The sequence below is a fragment of the Macaca thibetana genome, chromosome 3 (genome assembly GCF_024542745.1).
Source record: "Macaca thibetana thibetana isolate TM-01 chromosome 3, ASM2454274v1, whole genome shotgun sequence".
Taxonomy (NCBI): Eukaryota; Metazoa; Chordata; class Mammalia; order Primates; family Cercopithecidae; genus Macaca; species Macaca thibetana.
The window spans coordinates 105,495,466-105,510,503 of NC_065580.1; the positions used below are offsets into that span (position 1 = coordinate 105,495,466).

At 35.4% G+C, this 15,038-nt stretch overlaps 1 protein-coding gene across 1 annotated transcript in view; it reads right to left on the reverse strand.

The window, feature by feature from the left end:
* LOC126951413 (probable C-mannosyltransferase DPY19L2) overlaps window positions 1-15,038 on the reverse strand; it is a 184,308-nt gene that overhangs the window by 77,854 nt on the left and 91,416 nt on the right. Inside the window, exons 20-21 of the mRNA XM_050785482.1 lie at window positions 7,246-7,345; window positions 5,727-5,852 (exon numbers count right to left, since the gene is read on the reverse strand). Coding sequence (XP_050641439.1) covers window positions 5,727-5,852; window positions 7,246-7,345 — 226 coding nt within the window. The remainder of the gene's footprint in view (window positions 1-5,726; window positions 5,853-7,245; window positions 7,346-15,038) is intronic.

Below are 15,038 nucleotides of genomic sequence, written 5' to 3' on the forward strand. Positions count from 1 at the left end.
TGTTGGCGTGCTGCACCCATCAACTCGTCATTTACATCAGGTATAACTCCCAATGCAATCCCCCCCCCTCCCCCTCCCCGTGATAGGCCCCGGTGTGTGATGTTCCCCTTCCCGAGTCCAAGTGATCTCATTGTTCAGTTCCCACCTATGAGTGAGAACATGCGGGATAGTTTGCCGAGAATGATGGTTTCCAGCTGCATCCATGTCCCTACAAAGGACACAAACTCATCCTTTTTTATGGCTACATAGTATTCCATGGTGTATATGTGCCACATTTTCTTAATCCAGTCTGTCATTGATGGACATTTGGGTTGATTCCAAGTCTTTGCTATTTTGAATAGTGCCGCAATAAACATACATGTGCATGTGTCTTTATAGCAGCATGATTTATAATCCTTTGGGTATATACCCAGTAATAGTATGGCTGGGTCATATGGTACTTCTAGTTCTAGATCCTTGAGGAATCGCCATACTGTTTTCCGTAATGGTTGAACTAGTTTACAATCCCATCAACAGTGTAAAAGTGTTCCTATTTCTCCACATCCTCTCCAGCACCTGTTGTTTCCTGACTTTTTAATGATTGCCATTTTAACTGGTGTGAGATGGTATCTCCTTGTGGTTTTGATTTGCATTTCTCTGATGGCCAGTGATGATGAGCATTTTTTCATGTGTCTGTTGGCTGTATGAATGTCTTCTTTTGAGAACTGTCTGTTCATATCCTTTGCCCACTTTTTGATGGGGTTGTTTTTTTTCTTGTAAATTTGTTTGAGTTCTTTGTAGGTTCTGGATATTAGCCCTTTGTCAGATGAGTAGATTGCAAAAATTTTCTCCCATTCTGTAGGTTGCCTGTTCACTCTGATGGTAGTTTCTTTAGATTTACAGTTTTAATGAAGTCCTATTTATCAATGTGTTCTCTTGTGGATCGTGATTATGTTACTGTATCTGAGAAATCTTAGCCTAATCCAAGGTTACAATAATTTTCTTCCACATTTTCTTCTAGAAATTTTATATTCTTAGATTCTCAGTAGCAAGTTACCTTCTACTCCTAGTTTGCTGAGAGTTTTTAATCAGTTGTGGATACTGAATTGTGTCAAATACTTTTTCCTGAATGTACTGAGAGGATGATGCGGTCTTTCTTTTTCAGTTTGTTCCTATGGTGAATTCACCTAATTGGTTTTCAAATAGTGAGATAACTTTGCATTCCTGGGATAAACTCCACTGGTACATTATGTATTGTCTTTCTTTAATATATTGCTGGATCCATTTGTTGCAGTTTTACTTAAAAATTTCACTTGTGTTCATGATACATTTTGATTGGTTGTTTCCTTTTACTGTAATGTTTCTCTCATGTTGGTTTCAGGATAATGCTGACCTCATAGAACCAGCTGGGAAGTAATCCCTCCTTTTGAATTTTCTGGAATAGTTTGTAGAACTGGAATTATTTCCAGTGAAGATATCTGTCTTAAAGTTTTGTGACAATTCTTGTTATTACAAATATAATTTTATTAATAGATATAAGGTCATTCATAATAAGGTAATAGATATAGGATTTTTCTATTTCTTAAGTGAGCTTTGGTTTTGCATCTTTCAAGGAACTTCTCCATTTTATCTATTTTGTCCTACTTAGTGCAGTAAAGTTGTTCCTAAAATTCCCTCATTATCCTTTTCATTTCTTCAGATCCTGTAGTGATAAAATCTTTCTTATTCCTGATATTAGTAATTTCTGTCTTCAATTTTTTAGTTTGGGTAGAAGTTAATCAATTTCATTAATCTTCTCAAGAATCAGTGTTTGGTTTTATTGACTTTTCCCTGTTTTGGGGGTAATTCACACTGATTTTGACTCTAATATTTGTGCTTTCTTTTCTTCTCCTTACTTTAGAGTTTACTTGTTCTTTTTTTCTAGTTCCTTAAGGTGAAGCCGAATGACTGATATGAGGCCTTTCTTCTTTTCCTATTATAGGCATTCAACATAAAAACAAATCTCTCTACTGTATCTGCATCCCACAAATAGCGGGATGGTGTTCTCATTTTCCCTTAGGTCAAAATACATTGAAACTAACCCTCCTTTTGTTTCTTCTTGACTATGGATTATCTGGAGGTGTATTATCTAGTTTCCAAACATTTGAGAGAATTTCCATATAGAATTCTGTTACTGATTTCTAATTTAATTTCATTGTAGTCAGAGATTGTACTTTACATGATCTAAAGTATATCAAATGTGTCAATACTTGTTTTGTGGCCTAGAAAATGGTCTTTTTTGATAAATAGTCTGTGTGTGCTTGAATATCTATTTTGCTGTTATAGGGTGGTGTGTACTATAAATGTCAATTAGGTCATACTGGTTGATGGCATCATTCAAGTCTTCCATATTCTTACCAAATTTCTTTTTATTTGTTCTACAAATTATTTAGAGAAGGCTATGAAAATTTATAAATATACTGTAGATTTTTCTATTTTTATCAAACATAGTCGTTTTGAGTAATATTCTTTGTCTTAACATCTATCTTACTGATATTTATGCATTTTTCACTTCAGCTTTCTAATGTTTGCTCACATGATATCTTTTCCATTCTTTTTCTTTCAGCCAACATACTTATTTGTATTTAAAATGCACCTCTTGCAGGCAAGTCCATAGATAGGTTTTGCTCTTGTATTCAGTTTGCCAATCTCCGCCTTTTGTTTGGAAAAGTTTAGTCCTCTTTCACTTTGAAATTACTGATATAGGCTTGCTATTATGCTTTTTTTTTTTAAACATTTTATTTCAAGACATTTGGAGATCCACATTAAGTGAGAGATAATACAAGTAGCTCTCGTACAGTCTTTAGACAGTGTCCCCTGCCATGGTAACATCTTGAACGTTTGTATAATATCACAGCCAGATAATTCACATTGATAGAATGGCGATAGAGAGCATTTCCATCACCACGGAGATCCCTTGTATAGCCACACATACTATACTTCCCCCACATTCCCACCCCACCCTAACCCCTCGCAACCACAAATCATTATCCATATCTGTAATTTTATCATTTGAAGACAGTTATATAAATGGAATCATACAGTATGTAACCTTTGGGGATTGTCCTTTCTTCATTCAAACAATTCTCTGGAGATCCATCCAGGATCTTGAGTGTATCAACAGTCTGATCCTATTGCTGAGCAGTATTCCATGTATGAATAGATCACTATTATTTAACCATTCACCTTGCAAAAAACATCTGGGTCGTATGAGGTTTAGGCTATTACAAATAAAGCTTCTATAGACAATTTTCTACAGAATTTTGTGTGAAAACAACTTTTCACCTTTCTTGGAAAAATGCCCAGTACAATTGCTGAATCTTAAGTTAGTTATATGTTTAGGTGTTTTCCCCTTTTAGTTTTAGTTGACAAGTAATACTTGTACACACTTATGGAGTATAGAGTGATATTTCAGTGCATAATTACAATGTGTAATGATCAAATCAGGGTAATTAGGATATCCATCACCTCAAACATTTACCATCTGTTTGTGCTGGGAACATTCAGAATCCTCTGTTCTGGCTTTCTTGACATATACAATAAATTACTGTTAACTAATCTTCACTCTACAGTGCCAGAGAACACTAGAACTTATTCCTTCTATTTATCTGTAATTTTGTATCTCTTAACCAACCTCTCCTTATCTTCTTCTCCTCCCTACCCTTCCCACCTAGCCTCTAATTACCACAATTCTACTCTACTTCTATGAGCTACTTCTTTGAGCTTCCACATGAGTGACAACATGCACTATTCATCTTACTGTGGCTGACTTATTTCGCTGAATGTATCCAGGCTCATCCATGTCTAGGCTTGCCATTATGCTCTTTCTTTTCCCCACTGTTTTATTTTTTGAGTGGTTTTGCTAGGGATGACAACAAGCATCTTTAACATATCATGATTTACTTACCATTTAAATTGGGTTATTTCTAGTAAATCATACATTTCCATGGTTTACTCAATTTTTGTGCTATTGTCATGTATGTTTAATTTCTGTCATAAACTAAAAAATAGAATGGTATCACCTTTGCCTTAATGTCTTCTAAAGATTTTCAGAGAAGAAAAATGCATAGTGATTAATATCCACATATTTACCATTTCCAGCGCATTTCAGTATTTCTTGTATATCTGAGTTACCATCTGGCATCATTTCTCATCAGCTGATAGAACTTCTTGTCCATCTTGAAGTATAAATCTGTTACCAACAAATTATCTTAGATTTTGTTGATCTGAAAAATGTATTTTTGGCCTCCATTTTAAAAAGATAATTTCATTAAATATATAATTGTTGATTTTTCTTCTTCAGCACTTTGAATTATCATTCCAGTGTCTCTTAATTTCCACTATTTATGTTGAGAAGTCAAATGTTATCATTTTTTTCTCTTATTTTCAAGATTTTCTCTTAATCTTTGATTTTACCATTTTGACTATAATGCGCCTTGCTTTGGTTTTCTTTGGGCGTACCCAGTTGGATTTGTTGAGCTCAGCAGATCTCTAAGTTAGTAGTTTTATCAAACGTGAGAAATTTTTGGCCAACATTTCTTCAATATTTTTTCTGTCGTGTTCTTTTTTTCATTACATCTAATACTAAAATTTTGCATGTGTTGAACTACTTAATGTTACATAGGTCTGTGATGTTGGTTATTTTTCAATCTTTTTGGTTCCTGTTCTTTTGATTAACTATTCTCTCTTGATCTATCTTCAAATTCACTGAATTTTCTGTTCAAATGTCGTTTTCATCTCAAAATTGTTGTTGAGTACATTTAAGTAATGTTCATTTCATTTATTATACTTTTCATCTCTAGAATTTCCATGGGGGCTGGAGTGTTTCTACTTCTCTGTTAAGATTCCATCTCTCTTCACTCATGGATACCATGTTTTCTTTTAATCCATTGAATATATTTTTCTTAAGCCTTTAAATGTATTTGTAATAGTGGCTTTGCAGTCTTTGGCTGCTAAATCCAACATCTGGACCTACTTGAATTGATTTCTATTAACTTATTTTTTTCAGAGTATTGGTCATACTCTCTCATTTTAGTTTGCATCTCTGAAACTTTTTTGCACATTGTAAATGATATTTTGAAGTGACTGTAGAACCTGTTCCATTCTTCTGATTGCTAATGTGCTGTTCTAGGAGACAATTAATATGCCTGAATTCCCTGTCATGTGCAGCAGCTAGTATCTCTGCTTAGGAGCCTAAACAAAGGCCTCAAAAGATCAATTAACATCTTTGAATTTTAGGATTTTTAGGGATTCAAAATTCAGAAATTAAAAACTTTTAATTAGGAATGTTTTTCTTATTATGTCATGTTGGGTTTTGTCACTTTTCTTTTAAGTCTTACAAATCCATTATAATTCAGCTATATAGTACAGAATGGCAATATCTCACTTTGTTGTAAATGCAAATCCATATTTCAGATATCTAATAAAAATTTTCATAAATATTTCAAAAATTATGAAAAAAGTTAAGTGGAAGATGTCAAATTAAATTGAAAAATCAGGATATTAAAATATACTATAATGTTTGGAATTAAATTCTACTTCATTGATAGTATAGTTTTATTTCTCTAGATGAAATAATTTAAGATACCAGGATAATATTTTAATAAATTTAAAATAAAAATTCTTAAAGAATCAGAACTACTGTAATAAACTGAAACATTTGTTGCTTAAAAATATACCATATTGGATAGCATAGGGTTAATACTCACTTAGTTCTCACAACACACCATGCCTCTTCTAAAACATAATAATTCACATGTAACTCTGACAATTTATCTCTTACTTCTTTGGCAGATTTTCGACTATATGTAGAATAAACTATTTTTGTCCGGGCCCTTTAAATTTAAACAATAGTTTAAAAGATTTTAAAATGAATGATAATAGAATAGACTAAAAAAATCTTACTAGCAAACTGAAATCTCAGTACTCACTGGATGGAACACTTATATACATGACTCAAAACAGCATCAACTATTTTGGGGATGGCAGTTTCCACATTCCTACTTATATTTTGAATGTAATAAAACTTATAGCAATTTAATTTTGCATATACTGCTCATTATTGTATAAAATAGTCTAAAGTTGTACTGGGTAGCAGACAGCAGCTTAGGATATAAAATTTTCTTCTCATAATTCACAAAGTTTTCAGAGAATATATTCTGACAGAGACTGAATGTAGTGAAAACATATCTTTAAATGCTTATTTTCATCTGAAGAAGCTCTGACAAACACATGAATTGAAATTGAGTGTATCAAATAGAACACTTAGACAATGGGCATCCAGGGTGTCAGAACAGGTAGGAAAAGCACCTTGACAGAATCTTGAGAAATGGGAATCATCACCAAAATATGGTACAATAGGTGATTTGACCATAGTGGAAGTTCTTACAATATCCTGGCAGACTATCACTTATGCATTGGATGTTGCTTAGAATTTCAAGCATATGGGATGCTCAGTCACCACAGTGGTTTCCATGCCAGTTCACCGCAGTAGAATAGAGAGAGTGTCAGGTACATTTCTAAGGTGTCTGACTCCAAGCCCTGGCTCCTAGACAGCAGACCTAAAACTTTTAAATAATTTAAATATTTGCCTCTATCAATAGGCCAAAAATCCACTTTTAAAAACGATTACCCTAACAACTACTAGAATTACCAAAAGAATTTTTTAAACCAGCCATTTAAGGAAAGCAAAACTTTCAGACATCAATGGAAATTAGAGTTCTCATAATCGGCTAGCAAAAATATTCTAAATTTTCATGAAAGCACGTAATATATAATAGCAACTTTCAAGTACTTTTTCTACCTGTCACAAAAGGCTAGTCATTGGCCACCAGTAAGATCCAGAAATCACTTCCTAAATCAGAGTAGGGCTTGTGGTGTAGAGCAGGGGTTGGCAAACCATGGCTGTGAGTAAAATCCATCCTACCTCCTCTTCCAACTACCTAGTAGTTTTACTGGAATACACACACACACATCATAAATATGTCACATGTTTGTCACTTTGGGAAAAACTGGCTTTTGCATTTTTCAGTTTTCAGAGGTCAGCTTGCTCCAGAGGCAACGGGTACCTATTGTCATTTCTGGATGGTCATTGTCATTTTTTTTGAACTTCCAGCACGAAAATGAGGATGAGTTTGTGTGTGTGTGTGTGTGTGTAAATATTTTCCCAATTCCTAAGAATTGGGAGTCACCAAATGATTCTTGATGAAATACTCATCAGTTGCCAACCTCAAGTCTGCATCTTCGTAATGTGGATGATTCACAATGGGATGAAGTGTAGACAACTTGACACTTGCCATTGTAGGCATGGCACCTGCGAAGACGGCATCTGAAAAAAAAAAAGGCTATATTCTTCAATGAAATGTTTTAAAGAAAATCAGAAGTTAAACTTACCTCTAATATGTGAACCCAGATTAAGAAGGATGATACCTATTTACATGACCATGGATCTCATTCCTTTTATTGACTCAATACTTACTCATTGTCTACTATAATAATAGCTGACTTTTGTTCAAACACTATCTTGGTGCTAGAAATTGTGCTTCATATTTTAACAAGAATTAAATAACTTAATTTGCACAATTCTAAGAGGTGGGTCCTCTGTTCTTTGTAGAATCTACAAACTGAGCATGTGTGGGGTCTGGGTTACACACTCATTAGAATCTAATGCCTGATGATCTGATGTGGAACAATTTCATCCAGAAACCACCCTCCATCCCCCAGTTCTGTGGAAAAAATTGGTCTTCCACGAAACCGGTCCCTGGTGCCAAAAAGGCTGGGGACTGCTGTTGTAGACGATGAAGACACAGAGCCAAGTTAAGTGACTTGCCCAAGACTGCACAGCCAGGAAGTTCCAGAGCCTGCCCTCTTAGCTGCTTCACTAAAGCTTCCTGCCGTGCTAGAGCACCATGCTAACAACAGGACTACAAACACACATGAAACAAAAAGAATGTAAAATGTCATATCTGTTCCAATAATGTGAAATGCCAGGAACTGAGAGACTGCTATGAAGGGCAAGTCTCATGGGACATTTTTTCAATTTTGTGGCTTGTGAACTATGGTCCTGTGGATGTGCCATAAAAAGAGAAAAGCATTGTTTTCTTCCCTCAGATCATCTTTAATTGAGTTCTCAGAGTTACCATTTGACTTGACACCATTTATACATGCCATGAAATCATTTCATTACTTTCTGGTAGTACTTTTTGGAGTAATGACATGTATACATTTGGTCATAACTAGAGATACATCAAAATCTGCTATCTGGCTTCCATTTCCTCTCTCAAAACACCAGAAGACCAAATGCTTACTTCTTGGTACTTTTGTATAAAAAACAATTATATAATTGTGAAGGTTATTATCATTTTTAATCAGCACAATAAAATCAGTAATAAAGACAAGACATATTTTTCAGATCCACTGTAAAAAACTGTATATTGGAGAGGAGGTGGAGCATGATAACTAAACAGAAGCTTCCACTGTTCATTCTCCGCTCAGGAACACCAAATTTGATAAGGATCTACACAAAAAGCACCTTCATAAGAACCAAAAATCAGCTTAGGTACCAGCGTGGCCGCAGTGGGGAGGAGCACCAAGAAGGTTCTTGTGGTCCCTGATTCCAGGCCTTAGCTCTTGGATGGCATTTCTCGACCTGCCCTGGGCTGGAAGAGAGCCCATTGCCCCGAAGGGCGAGTCCCAGGCCTGGCAGCACTCACCACAAGCTGACTGAAGGGTCCTTGGGCCTTAAGTGAATGTTGGTGGTAGCCAGGCAGTACCTCCCAATGGGCCTGTGGTAGTGGTGGAAATGGAGAGAGACCCCTCTGCCTGGGGAAAGGGGAAGGAAGGGTGGGAAGGACTTTGGTGGTATCAGCACCAGTTCAGCTGCAGTAGAATAGAGCATCAGGTAGATTTCTAAGGCATCTGAGTCCAGGCCCTGGCTCCTGGACAGCAGCATCTCTGGACCTGACTATGACCTGGGGGATCTTGCCACCCTGAAAGGAAGGTCACCAAAGCAAAGTCTGGTTTGCTTTGCCACCTGCCAACTGTAGAACCCTACACCTTGAGCAAACATAGGTGGTAGCCAGGCAGTAGTTACAATGAGTCTTGGGCAAGACCCAGTGCTGTGCTAGCTGCAAGTCTGACCCAACACCTTCCCAGTTGTGGTGGCCACAGAGGTGTTTATATCACCCCACTCCTAGCTCCAGGCAGCTTAGCACATAGAGAGAAAGAGAGAGAGAGAGACTCCATATGGGAGAGAGTAAGGGAAGAGAACAAGAACTTCTGCCTGCTAATCCTGAGAATTCTGGATTTTATCCAAGACCACCAACGTAGTACCTCTAAGAGTCTGTAATAGCTTCAGTGTTACTGGGCATGGGGTGCCTCCTAGTGCAGATACAGCTGCAGCGACCAGAAACTTAGATCACAACACCAAAGTCCCTTTGAATACTTGGAAAGCCTTTCCAAGAAGGATGGGTACAAACAAGCCCGGACTGCAAAAACTACAATAAATACCTAATTCTTCAATGCCCAGACACTAACAAACATCCACAAGCATCAAGACCATCCAGGAAAACATGACCTCACCAAACAAACTAAATAAGGCACTAGGGGGCCAATCCCGGAGAGACAGAGATATGTAGCCTTTCAGACAGAATTCAAAATAGCTGTGCTGAGGAAACTCAAATTCAAGATAACACAGAGAAGGAATTAGTAATCTTACCAGATAAAGTTAACAGATTGAAATAATTAAAAAGAAGCAGAAATTCTGGAGCTGAAAAATGCAACTGACATACTGAAGAATGCATCAGTCTCTTAATAGCAGAACTGATCAAGCAGAAGAAAGAATTAGTGAGCTTGAAGACAGGCTGCTTGAAAATACACAGTCAGAGGAAATAAAAGAATAGAAAAGAATGAAGCATACTTTCAAGATCTAGAAGTAGCCTTTAAAGGGAAAAATCTAAGAGTTATTGGCCTTAAAGAGGAGGTAGAGAGAGAGATAGCAGTAGGAAGTTTATTCAAAAGTATAACAGAGAACTTCTCAAAGCTAGAGAAAATATCAATATTCACACACAAGAAGGTTATAGACCACCAAGCAGATTTAACTCAAAGACTAACTCATTTAATATCAAATTCCCAAAGGTGAAGGATAAAGAAAGGATCCTAAAAGCAGCAAGAGAAAAGAAACAAGTAACATACAACGGAGCTCTAATACATCTGCCAGCAGACTTTTCAGTGGAAACCTTACAGGCCAGGAGAGCATGCCAAGACATACTTAAAGTGAAGGAAAAAACCTTTTACCCAAGAGTAGTGCATCCAGAGAAAATGTCCCTCAAACCTAAAAGAGAAGACTTTCCTAGTCAAACAAAAGCTGTGAAATTTCATTAACACCAGACCTGTCCTGTAAGAAATGCTAAAGGAAGTTCTTCAATCTGAAAGAAAAGGACATTAATGAGGAAGAAATAATCGGAAGGCACAAAACTCACTCGTAATAGTAAGTACGCAGAGAAACACAGAATATTATAGCAGTGTAATTATGGTATATAAACTACTTATACGATAAGCAGAAAGACAAAAAGATGAACCAATAAAAAATAACTACAACAACTTTTCAAGAGACAGACAGTGCAATAAGATATAAATAGAAACAACAAAAAGGTAAAAAGTGGGGAGATGAAGTTAAAGTTTAGAATTTTTATTAGCTTTCCTTTGGCTTGTTTGTTTATGCAATCAGTGTTGTCATCAGTTTAAAATAATGGGTTAATAAGATATTATTTGCAAGTCTCATGGTAACCTCAAGTTTAAAAACATACAGTGGATATACAAAAAATAAAAAGCAATAAATTAAAACACACCACCAGAGAAAAATCACCTTCAATGAAAGAAAAAGAGGAAGGAAAAGAAGACCACAAAACATTGAGAAAACAAATAATGAAATGGCAGGGGTAATCCTTATCAGTAATAACACTGAGTGTAAATGGACTGAACTCTCCAATCAAAAGACAAAGAGTGGGTGAATAAGCAAACAAAACCCTAAGAATCTGTAACCTATAAGAAACACACTTTACTTTTAAAGGCACATATAGACTGTAAACAGAGTGATGGAAAATTATATTCCATGCCGATGAAAACCACAAATGAGCAGGAACAGCCATACTTATATCAGACACAATAGATTACAAGATAAAAGCTATAAAAAGAGATAAAGGTCATTATATAATGATAAAGGGGTTAATTCAGCAAGAGTACATAACAATTGTAAATACATATACACCCAATACTGGAGCACGCAGATATATAAAGCAAATATTATCAGAGCAAAAGAGAGAGACAGATCCCAATACAATAATAGCCTGGACTTCAACACCCCACCTTCAGCAGTGGACAGATCATCTAGACAGAAAATCAACAAAGAAACAACGAACTTAATCTGTACTATAGAGCAAAAGGACCTAATAGATACTTACAGAACATTTCATCCAGTATCTACAGAATACACATCCTTCTCCTCAGCACATGGATCATTCCTCAAGGATAGACCACAAAACAAGGATAGGCCACAAAACAAGTCTTAAAACATTTTTTTAAAAATTGAAACAATATAATGTGTCTTCTCCGACCACAATGGAAAAAAAAAAAAAAAAACCGAAAAAGTAGAAATCAGTAGCAAAAGGAATTTTGGAAACTCTACAAACATAGAAATTAAAGAATATGCTCCTGAATGACCAATGAATAAAGAAATTAAGAAGGAAACTGAAAATGTTCTTGAAACAAATGACAATGAAAACACAACATATCAAAACCTATGAGATACAGTGAAAGCAGTATTAAGAGGGAAGTCTTATAGCTATAAGTGCCTACATCAAAAAAGAAGAAAAACCTCAAATTAACAACCCAATGATGCATCTTAAAAAACTAGAAAAGGGCAAACAAAACCCAAAGTTAGTAGGAGAAATGAAATAATAAAGATCAGAGCAGAAATAAATGAAATTTCAATGAAGAAAACAATATAAAAGATCAACTGGTTTTCTGAAAAGATAAAATTAACAAACCTTTAGCCAGACGAAGAAAAAAAGAGAGAAGGCCCAAATAAATAAAATCAGAGATTAGAAAAAAAGAGACATTACAACCAGTATCTCAGGAATTAAAGGATCATTAGAGACTACCATGAGCAACTGTATGCTGATAAATTAAAGGATCGCAGAAATTAAAGGATCTCTAATAGACTACCATGAGCAACTGTATGTCAATAAATTGGAAAACCTAGAAATTGATAAATCTCTAGATACTAAAACCTACCAAGATTGAACTATATAGAAATCCAAAACCTGAACAGACCAATCACAAGTAATGAGATCAAATCTCTAATGAAAAGTCTCTCAGCAAAGAAAAGCCCAGGACCTGATGGCTTCACTGCTGAATTTTATCAAACATTTAAAGAAGACCTAATATCAACCCTACTCTAACGATTCCAGGAAATAGAGGAGGAGGGAATACTTCCAAACCCGTTATATGAGACCAATATCACTTTCATACCAAAACCATACAAAGACCCATCAAAAAAAGAAAACTATGGGCCAATATCTCTGATTAATGTTAATACAAAAATCCTCAACAAAATACTAGCAAACTGAATTCAGTAACACATTGAAAAGATTATTCATCATGACCAAATAGAATTTATCTCAGTGACACAAAGATGGTTCAACACAGCAAATCAATGTGATACATAATATCAACAAAATGAAGGGGAAAAATCATATGATCATCTCATCTCCATAGATGCAGAAAAATCATTTGATAAAATTCAACATCCCTTCATGATAAAAACCTTAAAAAAAAACTGGGTATAGAAGGAACATTAATCAACATAATAGAAGCCATATACAACAGACCCACAGCTAGTATCATACTGAGAGAGGAAACATCAAAAGCCTTTCTTCTAAGATCTGGGACGTGACAATTTCACAAGGGTGTGAAAATTTTTACCACATTATTCAACATAGTACTGTAAATCCTCATTAGAGCAATCAGACAAGAGAAAGAAATAATAAAGCATCCAAATTTGAAAGGAAGAGGTCAAGTTATCATTGTTTGCAGATAATATGATCTTATATTTAGAAAAACCTAAAGTCTCCACCAAAAAAAAAAAAAAAAAAGAAACTATTAGAACTGATAAATTCAGTAATGTTGTAGGATACAAAATCGTACAAAAATCATTAAAATTTCTATATGCCAACTGAGGACAATCTGAAAAAAGAAAATTTAAAAAGTAATTGCATTTACAGTAGCCACACATAAAATTAAATACGTAGAAGTTAACCAAAGAAATAAAAGATCTCTAGAATGAAAGCTATACAAAACTGGAGAAATAAATTGAAGACGACACAAAAAATGGAAAGCTATTCCATGTTCAAGCATTGGAAGAATCAGTATTGTTAAAATGTCCATAGTATTCAAAGCAATCTACAGATTCAATGCAATCCCCATCAAACTACTAATGATATTCCTCACAGAAATAGAAAACACAATCCTTATTTATATGAAAACACAAAAGACCTAGAATAGCTAAAGCTACCCTGAGCAAGAACAACAAAACTGAAGGAATCACAATACCTGACTTCAAATTATACTACAGAAGTATAGTAACCAAAACATCACGGTACTGCCATAAAAACAGACACACAGACCAGTGGAACAGAATGGAGAACCCAGAAAGAAATCCATACATCTACAGTAAACTCATTTTTTACAGCAGTCCCAAAAACATCCACTGGGGAAAAGGCACTCTCTTCAATAAATGGTGCTGGGAAAACTGGATATCCATATGTAGAAGAATGAATCTACACCCCTATCTCTTGCCATATGCAAAAATCAAATCCAAATGGATTAAAGACTTAAATCTAAGACCTCACACTCTGAAATTACTACAAGAAAACTTTGGGGAAACTCTCCAGGACTTTGGATTGGGCAAAGATTTCTTGAGTAAATACCTGGGAAGCACAGGCAACCAAAGCAAAAATGAACAAATGGGATCACATCAGGTACAAAAACTTCTGCACAGCAAAGGAAACAATCAGCAAAGTGAAGAGACAACAGAAAGAATGGGTGAAAATATTTGCAAACTACCAATCTGACAAGGAATAAATAACCAGAATATACAAGGAGCTCAAACAACTCTGTAGGAAAAAACATCTAAAAATCTACTTTAAAAATGGGCAAAAGATCTGAATAGACATTTCTCAAAAGAAAACATACAAGTGGCAAACAGGTACATGAAAAGGTGCTCAACATCAATGATCATCAGAGAAATGCAAATCAAAACTACAGTGAAATAGCATCTCACTCCAATTAAAATGGCTATTATCCAAAAGACAGGCAATAACAAATGGCTGTTATCCAAAAGACAGGAAAAGATGTGGAGAAAAGGGAACCCTCGTACACTTTTGGTGAAAATGTAAATTAGTACAACCACTATGTAGAAGAGTTTGGAGGTTCCTCAAAAAACTAAAAGTAGAGTTACCAAATGATCCAGCAATTCTACTCTTAGATATATACTCCAAAGAAAGGAAATAAATGTTTAGAAGAGGTATCTGCGCTCCCGTGTTTATTGCAGCACTTCTCACAATAGCCTAGATTTGGAAGCAACCTAAGTGTCCATCAACAGGTGAATGGATAAAGAAAATGTGGTACACTGACGCAACACAGTGCTATTCAGCCATAAAAAAAGAATGAGATCCTGTCATAAAAAAAGAATGAGATCCTATCCATAACATGGATGGAACTGGAGGTCATTACATTAATTGAAATAAGCCAGGTACAGAAAGACAAACTTTGCATGTTCTTACTTATTTCTGGGAGCCAAAAATTAAGAGTTGAACTCATGGAGATCAAGAATAGAATGATGGTTATCAGAGGCTGGGAAGGATAGTGAGGGGGTGGAGGGGAACTGAGGATGGTTAATGTGCACAAACAAAATAGAATGGATAAGATGTAGTGTTTGGTAACACAGAAGGGTGACTATAGTC